At 38.8% G+C, this 10,000-nt stretch overlaps 1 protein-coding gene across 1 annotated transcript in view; it reads right to left on the reverse strand.

The window, feature by feature from the left end:
- The window catches only part of pkmyt1 (protein kinase, membrane associated tyrosine/threonine 1), a 24,492-nt gene that overhangs the window by 3,915 nt on the left and 10,577 nt on the right, over nt 1-10,000 (reverse strand). Inside the window, exons 3-7 of the mRNA XM_039765009.1 lie at nt 8,759-9,231; nt 8,508-8,614; nt 8,254-8,426; nt 7,230-7,426; nt 2,922-3,020 (exon numbers count right to left, since the gene is read on the reverse strand). Of these exons, the coding sequence (XP_039620943.1) occupies nt 2,922-3,020; nt 7,230-7,426; nt 8,254-8,426; nt 8,508-8,614; nt 8,759-9,231 (1,049 nt within the window). The remainder of the gene's footprint in view (nt 1-2,921; nt 3,021-7,229; nt 7,427-8,253; nt 8,427-8,507; nt 8,615-8,758; nt 9,232-10,000) is intronic.

Here is a 10,000-nt window from a genome sequence, read left to right on the forward strand (position 1 = left end):
TGTAGCGGGACATTTGCCTTCCAAAAGTTCAACTTTTGTCTCATCAGTCCACAAGGTATTTTCCCAAAAGTCTTGGCAATCATTGAGATGTTTCTTAGCAAAATTGAGACGAGCCCTAATGTTCTTTTTGCTTAACAGTGGTTTGCGTCTTGGAAATCTGCCATGCAGGCCGTTTTGCCCAGTCTCTTTCTTATGGTGGAGTCGTGAACACTGACCTTAATTGAGGCAAGTGAGGCCTGCAGTTCTTTAGACGTTGTCCTGGGGTCTTTGTGACCTCTCGGATGAGTCGTCTCTGCGCTCTTGGGGTAATTTTGGTCGGCCGGCCACTCCTGGGAAGGTTCACCACTGTTCCATGTTTTTGCCATTTGTGGATAATGGCTCTCACTGTGGTTGCTGGAGTCCCAAAGCTTTAGAAATGGCTTTATAACCTTTACCAGACTGATAGATCTCAATTACTTCTGTTCTCATTTGTTCCTGAATTTCTTTGGATCTTGGCATGATGTCTAGCTTTTGAGGTGCTTTTGGTCTACTTCTCTGTGTCAGGCAGCTCCTATTGAAGTGATTTCTTGATTGAAACAGGTGTGGCAGTAATCAGGCCTGGGGGTGGCTACGGAAATTGAACTCAGGTGTGATACACCACAGTTAGGTGATTTTTGAACAAGGGGGCAATTACTTTTTCACACAGGGCCATGTAGGTTTGGATTTTTTTCTCCCTAAATAATAAAAACCATCATTTTGTGTTTACTTGTGTTATATTTGACTAATGGTTAAATGTGTTTGATGATCAGAAACATTTTGTGTGACAAACATGCAAAAGAATAAGAAATCAGGAAGGGGGCAAATAGTTTTTCACACCACTGTACACACACACATATATATACATACATATATATATATATATATATATATATATATATACATATATATATACATATATACATATATATATATATATATACATATATATATACATATATATATATATATATACATATATACATATATATATACATATATATATATATATATATACATATATACATATATATATATATATATATACATATACATATATATACATATATATATATATATATATATATATACTGTACATATCTACATATATACACACACACACACACAGAATATATACACATACATATAAAGTAAACAGTAGGTACACCCTGGAAGTAACTTGAAGGCTGTCAACAGGCTAAGAATAGAAGATGAGAACTTCCCTCTGCGCCCAGCTTACAGTGTCTGCTCCTTTGTCAATTGGTCAAAAATAGAGTACAATGTTTTAAAAGACCTTACTGCAATCATCCATATTGCAATGGGATTTTTTTATCTGTTCTTAATAGAGAAGTTAAGGAATCATTCCTTAATAGAAAATAAGTAAACAAGTGAAGTACAATCCTTTCCCTGATTTCATACAATAGTATTTTCTTTGTTCGGGGATTGGAGTGGACGTCCTGGTTTGCATTCTTCTTAGTAACTAGATCTACAACAAAATTCCTCTTGCACCCCCTGCTGGATACAGCTGAAAAAACTAAATTTGTCTTGCGGCCTCCCAATGAAAATTTAGTTCAAATGATGCAAACTACCATAAAAGAATTTACTTATTTATGCCTATTAATGAAAACATATCTCAAAAAGTGTTGATTTGTAAAAAAAATTGTGCTGAAATCAAACAAGACTTGTACTACTTAAATGCAGTATCTTCATGTGAAGATATCTAATATTTAAAAATGGATCAAAGATAAAGTGCACTGCATGATAAAGAGCTTTCAGCTCCCATTACTTATGTTTTGAAGCGCAACCCCCCGTGAGTGTTAATGAGGGTCCACTATGGAGGTGGCAGAATGCAGTGGTCTTGCAGATGTTTAAGTCGTGGTAGAATGCACAGTTTGAGCTGTAACAGGTGTTCTGTCAGGCACTTCAATACCTCTTCTACCTTCAGAAAACAAAATTTGTGAATGTGAGGTGTAACTACATATCATTAAGTATGAATCAGGGGTCAGGCATAAACTGAGCTCACGTTATTTGAGAACCATAGACATGACTGTGCCAAATAGACACATGGTATTTGAGTAGTGTGAGTAAGCCAGGAAGTGTGTGTCTCAGGTTCCATTGGTGGTTTAGATATTGAAATAAGGTGATACTTGACTGATATTTTTACACTTAATGCTTACTAAAACAAAACATGTCTTTAATAGCTTTAGCTTATGTACTGTACGCCTATGCATTGACTTTCTGGTGTATGCAATTGACTTAATGACTAATTAGAGTCCTGAAAACTGTGCCAGCTCTGTTTAGTCCAATTTTGCCATTCAACAATAATAAATGTACCCAAGTTAAACCTTGGTTGTTTCACTACTGCAGTAACGTTGAAGTTGCCCTCCTAGGTGATAGAGGGACATTGAAGTCTATGCAACGCACAACTATATGTGAGGGGAAAGGATCTACTTTGGAAGAGAAAGGTCACCAAGTATGCACAATGCAGTGGAATCATTCGAAAACAAAAGGAAGTCGAATGCTCACTTAACAGCACACCTTTGCTCTTAATGTCACCCATGGGAATTACAAATAAAAACATTATATCAAGGAAGAAAACTAACTGGTTCCATCACCCTTTATGATCTCATAAAATATTCTGGCTATTTTGCTTAAAATTCATTCTGCAAAGACGACAACTTACACACCTTGATCGTATAAACTGTGCTACGCTTAATTTCTTGAACAGAAAAGCACAATCTTTGCCTATTTTTCCAAGGGTGGGGGAGACACAATCCAAGAGCAATACTTTAATGGTCATTTTATTTAGGGTTAATATATACATCTGGAGAGCTCAGTTAGACAAAAAAACAACCCTGGCTACATGTAGAGATGGAGAATAAGAAGTAGTGGTAAAGAGATCTCACCTGTCAATGTGGTTGTGATCAATTTCCCGATATAAATGCTGCGGAGTGGAGGTGCTGCCCAGTGACAATCTGCTTGGCACGGCGGGAGAATGACAACCACTGTTGGAAGAAATGGGAAATAACACATACAGTAGGTCTATTTTTCTAAACAGGTATAAGGTGGGCATAGGCCACTACTTCCTTACAGCCTTTCACCTTTTCCAGTGTTCTGACTCCTTCATTTGTTTCACATATTCTTATGTTGTAGCCTAACATTAATATCATTTAAATGATTTCCCCCCCCCTCATCAAGCAAAATTCAATATCAAAGAATTACAGAGCAAAAAAAAATAATAATTTTTGAAATTACAGCAAATTTAAAAAAAAAAAAAACTGAAGCATTACATTGACATAAGTATTCAGACCCTACACTATGATGCTTAAAATCTGGTTCAGGTGCATCCTATTAATCACCATTGAGATGTTTCTAAACATTGTTTGAAGTCCACTTGTGGTCAAGTCAATGATTGTACATAAGGACTCCAGAATGTTCACATAGTTGACCCCAAGCCCCTCCTGTGTTGTCTTTGTCTTGTTGGAAGGTGAACCTTCCGCCTAGTGTGAAGTCCGGAGTGCTCTGGTACAGGTTTGCTTTAAGGATATCTCTGTACTTTAGTTCATTCAGCTTCCTTTGACGCCGATTGGTCTCCCAGTCCCTGTTGCTGAAAAATAACCCAACAGCATGATGCTGCCACTACCATGATTTAATGCTGGAATGTTACTGCACAGGTTAGGTGTTGGGTCTGGTTTTGTCTGGACAGGATTCTGAGAGTTGAGGCCTAGCAGTTCAATTTTCGTTTCTTCACATTGTTTCTCACAGGCTGCAAGCCCTTTACGGGCCTTTTTGCAAACTTCCTGTGTGCTTTCATTTATCTTTTTAGAGAGGAATGCCTTCCATCTGGCCATTTTGTTTTAAAAATGCCCAGGCTGGTGGAGTGTTGCAGTGATGGTTGTTACTTTTTGCAATTTGTCTCATCTCCACACAGTTTCTGTGAAGCTAATCCAATCCAGCGACAATCCGTTTCTTGGTCACCTCTCTTACTGTGACCCTTCTCCAGTGACTGCTCAGTTTGGCTTGGTGTCCCCCCCCAATTTGGACCGCCGACCCAGGGCCTGCGCTACGTGTCAGCCACTTTGCGTCTTTGCCGCTTGCGTAGGTGAATTTCACTTTCACCAAACAACAAATCTTTTAATTCTTGCAGATACACCTCTTCATTGGGAAGAAACACTACTTTTCCCTGATGGCAATATGAATTAAACGATCTACAAGTCTCCAACTTTAAATCTGAAAAATATATTCAATCTCTTTTCGCTGTTCCGTTATTTCACTGATTAAGAATTTCCGTTTGTTTGAGCTAATGCGATCTTTACTATCAGTTTTTTGAGACTTTCGAATTTTCGTACTTTCATCATCTCTAAGCTGCTCTGCATGTGTACCGCGCCAACATTTTTTAATTCTTAACGACGTTCTACTTTGTCATCTACTCTTTGTCTTTTATTTCCGGCTCTGGGCATGATGAAATCTTTTGGCACAAAGTCTCATCTCGCGGGACGTGAAAGTATCTCTCTGAAAAAGTCATGTCTCGTCCCAGGATTTTTTTATTATAATAGAGAGATTTAAGAATTATGGAAGCACATGTGCTTCTGAGAACTCTGCAGATTGTTTCGGTTATATTTTCCATATCTATGCCTTGACACAGTCTTTTCTCGAAGATCTGAAAGTAATTCCTTCAAGCTCAAACTGTAGGACATTCTACAGGCAGGGCTGTGCCTTTACTGACCATTTCAATCAGTCACTCCTGGACTCCAAACAAGGTGTAGAAAAAACATCTCAACAATGATCGGTGCAATGTGGTGCACCTGAGCCAGATTACGCTTTATAGCAAACAGTCGGTATACTTGTATCAATGTGAAACTTCAGTTCCTGTATCTAACCTCAGCAATCCCTTCAACCTCATGACTTGGTTTTAGGCTCTGTTAAGACATTTTCACCTGTAGGACCTTCTACAGACAGATGTGTGCCTTTGCAAATGAAGGAAATATCTCAATGATGATCAATATAATTGGATGTGTCCAAGTCAGATTTCAAGTGTCAATGGCAAAGAGTGTGAATACTTATGTCAATGTGATATTTCAGAATTTTTTTTTTTTTAAATAACTAGGGGCTTTGCCCTGCTCGCTTCGCTCGCCAACCCCAAGTGATCACTATGCGCTAGCCTCTTTGCAGTTCTGTCCCTCACGTATGGGATGCGGATGTACAACTTAAATTTTAAATGTGAATTGTTACATATGCATAATAGAATTATCTTACATTAGAGCGAGTAATTAACCATATTATAAAAATAGTAAAGCATAATAATTTGAAAGTAAATTATGTTTCATTTTGTGTTAGATTTACTCATTGTGTAAAACAATTTCATTCTGGTTTGCTTTGAAATTAACATGCAAATACTTTTTAAACTTACACTTTTACTGTAAAACTTCAGGAAAAATAATTAAACTTTCATTAATATCGCATTGAATTTTGATTCTGTGTTTGGACTTTTATCGTGACAATGCAATGTATAACCGTTCGTGTTTGAATTTTGTTTCTTTCTCTCTATTAAATAAAATTACTTCTTTTGAATGTTTGGCTCTGAGATTTGTTCATTGTCTTTGCAAAAGCTATTCTAACGGGAAACTGTTAACATTTTTAATACAAATGGCATATCCAGATCTCCTTTGTTTTCTAATGTTATCCGTGGGAGATGTACTGCATTACCTTTGTTGGATACATCCTTCTTTCTACAGTAACTCGTGCAGATGAAGACTGGACGGTGTTAATTGTTGTAGTTATTCTTCAGGATTTTGTAAGTTGATGGTTTCGTCTTCCACATGATCGCCACCAACTATTTCAGTTTAGTCTATTGATACGCATTTAACAAATCTGCCGTGTAATCGATCAACGTAATTGTTTTTCGGTGCTAGGATTGCCCGTGTACTCATTTTTTCTGTTGATAACCCTTCGTGATGAAATTGTTCAAAAAGATTTGGCCATAATATGTCTTCTTTAATTGGGAACTTAGTGAGGAAAACGTAAAAATTTATAAAAGCAGGAACTGTGTCTAACAAAAGCATTCACACGAATGAGAGGTGATAGGGCCGTGTGCGTAGTTGAATATGGTTGAGAGGAGGGCAGGACTTGAAAAAATCTCATGGCCAAAGTCTCGTCTCACAGGACTTGAAAAATGTCTTGTCCTAGGTTTTTTTTATATAATAGAGAGATATTTTTCCTAAAATCCCATTTTTGTTGTGTTATTCTAGGATACCAAGTTATGCCTGATGTGGGGCAGGAGTCCTCAATTACGGTCCTGGAGAGCCGCAGTGGCTGCAGGTTTTTGCTCCAACCCAGTTGCTTAATAAAGAGCACTTATTGCTAAAGTAACACTTCTGCTTCACTTTAGTGATTTTGAGCCCTTATTGCTTAATTTTGTCTTAAACAGCTATTTGAATTGCTCCTTATTATCAATAACATGCAAATGACAAGAGAGAGCAGCATTTCTCCATTTAGCTTATTTACATTTACACTTGTGTGTATTTATCTGCACTATTGGGTTTAATTAAATACTTGGAAGAAAAATGAAGAGAAAAAAGTGAAGGACTGAGAATTACTCGTCCATTTTAGCCTTCAAATCATTTGCATGATAGAAAGGGAAAGAAAATCTAGGATATGAGAATGAGCTGACATAGCAGAGTTAATTTAATTTCATAGCTTGTTAGTGCTTTATTGGCAAGAATTGCATTCTAATTAAGCAACCAGGTCAGAACAAAAACCTGCAGCCACTGCGGCTCTCCAGGACTGGGATTGAGGACCCCTGATGTGGGGGAAAAGTGAATTTAAACAATTTTATCACTAGACTGAAACATAACAAATTTGAGAAAAGTGAATGTTTTTGATTACTTTCTGAAGGCTCTGTATTTTAGGGGAACTGCAAAAGTGTATTTAGGAACAGTCCACTACATGTGATGCCTAGGAACACCCACTAGAAATTTGCCATTTGTGAAGATAACAATAAAATACTGCAATTCTAAACTGCACCGATTCCAATTCCTCCAATTGCAGACATTATGTCAAAATAGAGATGGCAAAAAGATGGACATGGAAGGCACCTTCTTGTTAATGACTATAAAAGCAAAGGGCCAATTCCACAGAGAGTCCAGTGACATAGGAAGCACACAGGGAAGCCAAGTTGACAACAATAGCAGAATCCAGTAAAAACAAAAACGTACCTCCTCAGAATGATGGGAGAAACATCTAATTGGGGTAGCGGCAAATGGAAGACCTCGTCTTTGAGACTGTCTTGCTGTATGTCGCTGTAGCTGGAGCTGCTTTCACTGCGAGTAGGAGTCTCCGGCTGCTTGAGCTTCCATCGTGGAGGTAGGGGTATAAGGGAGAACCAGGACCTACACACCAGGGACATAATCCACTGATGTTTAAGGGGAGGGGGAGAGAGAGAAAATGGAATTTTTAATTAATATTTGGACTTGAGTGGTAATTTTTGTACCTTGCCAATCAAATCACTTGGCTACTCTTTGCACCCTTTGCTCCAGCAGCTGCTCAGAACCATAAAATGCTATGCAATGTCTCGTCTTTCATTCATGCACTCTGTGACAAAAAAAAAATGTAAAAACTTAAAGGCAAAAGCAGGGGTCCAATATGCATGAAAATCTGCCTACACCATGGAGAGTGCCATCAAGCCTTTGTCCAAACCAAAGTTTCACCTGATGACACAAGGAATGGGGGGGGGTTCATATCACAGTGAACGGTGCAAAACGGTGAAGGAGATGTTGTGCCTACCTGCCACTATCCTCTTTAAATGGCCACCAACGGTCATGAAATGTCTGTCTGACCACTGAATTGTTTGCATGGCTGCCAAATGTGTCACTATTGTTGCATTATTACAACAGTGACACACTTCCTAGAATACATAACACCAGACCTCATTGAGTTTACCTTTTTATTGCAAACCCAAACAAATCTGGCAATGTACTCTTTCACTTTATTTTTTCTAAAAATGCACTTAGTTACAACCCGCCTTATCATGTCCACCGCAGAGCACAATGCAGCATGTACAAGAGAATGTGTTGCCTTCTATGCTTACAGTATGGTGGCAAGCCTTTTTAAATAGTGGTATGTTATAAAGGAGCCAGTCATTTCCACACACCAAGTGGCATCACCTCAAGCCATTACCTAATGTGCAGCCTCTGAAGAATAGCTAACTCAGAGACAGACTGTTCCTGACTCTCAGAATACCTGGATGGCAGCCTGCATGCTTCTTAGAGACTCCTTCAGCTTTAGTGACAGATTCCGCTTCCAGACGATACGTCTGATAAATGGAAGGCTGCAGAGCTGGAAGACAGTGGCCCGCTTCGATGGATTGGGATGCAACATCATCTTTAAAATGTTCAGCATCATGGGAGACAGGCCTACATGCATAATGGAGAGAGTATCAGAATTAATGTTGCCATTTTCAATTTTGCAAAATCTGCATGGGGACATCTTAATACCTGAAGTTATCTCTGGGGGAAGATATCCCTGCCGTATCTGCTGCCAAGCGTCACCTCCTTTAGGCAATTCTATGTTGCACGCCAGTTCCAAAATTGTCATACCCAAGCTATGGAAAGAAAAAGGATGTTAATAATGGCCTTAGCACCTCCAGTGTTCTTTAGAAAGGAGCCCACAGCACAACATGCAGTCAGCACACCTTTCTTCCCGAATGACCAGCTTACCCACTAGTCTTATGGTTATGTTCCATTACCTGAAAACATCTGCAGCGGGTGTAAACTTTCCTTGCAGCAGTTCAGGAGCCATGTAGCGGGGATCACCTTCCTGGCCATTCTTCTTGTCCCCTAGGTCCAAGACCAAGCCGAAATCTCCAAGTTTGCACCGGCCAGACGTAGACAGGAAAACATTGGCAGGTTTAATGTCCAGATGGAGCATGTTGTGACTGTGCAGATGGCGTAGAGCACAAAGTAAGTCGGAGAGGATGTCCCAGACCTCACCTTCACTAGATGGGAGCAGCTGCTGCAGGCTGCCCTGGCACAGCTCAGTCTGGATGTACAGCCGTCCTTTTTCTTCCCAGGCTTTCTTGAAAGTAACACAGTTTGGGTGAGGGGGTAGCCGCTCATGTTTTAGCACCTCCTGCAGCTTTTGCTGCCGATCTCCCACACCCCGGAAACGTTCCATGGAACACTTGACTGCATAAAGCTGTCCGTCTTCAAGGCTCCGAACCTGAAGGGGATCACCAGACAATTAAAACTTAATGCAATACAAGCAACAATGTCTGTGTGGGAGTAAAAATACAAAATAAAAAACCAAAAAGCGAAACAAATGCCTGTGTTTGATTGGCACCTTAGACAAATATCTGACAGAGATCTTTCAGTAAAAAAAAAAAAAAATAATGTTATACACTTGACAGCTGCAGAAAAAATGAAGTTAATGGCCTCTGGACTGAAAATTACATTTAGGCATTTTGACATTAAATAATATGCTTTAAAGTCGACCTGAGAAAACCAAAAATATACACACACACACACATACATACACACACACATTGTATATATACACATTTATATATACATACACACATATATACATACACATATATATATATATATATATATATATATACACACACACATACATATACACACATACATATACACACATACATATACACACATACATATACATATATACATATACACACACACACACACACACCCACACACACACACTAGATCAAGAGCTTTTCTCTTAACTATAAAAAAAAGACGAGACTTTTTAGAGACAAGACACGATCTTTTGAGGAGAGACACTTTCACGTCCCGCGAGGCGAGACTGTGTGCCAAGAGATTTAAGCAGGCCCAGGGCCGGAAATAAAAGACAAAGAGTAGATGATGTGGAAGACGAATGATCTCTTAGTTCCCTTGTACTAATTCATGTCTGAGAAGTAAGCTTTACAAAAATATGTAATAGCATGCTTCGTTTTTAGCAAACA

The sequence above is a fragment of the Polypterus senegalus genome, chromosome 10, assembly GCF_016835505.1.
Source record: "Polypterus senegalus isolate Bchr_013 chromosome 10, ASM1683550v1, whole genome shotgun sequence".
NCBI lineage: Eukaryota > Metazoa > Chordata > Cladistia > Polypteriformes > Polypteridae > Polypterus > Polypterus senegalus.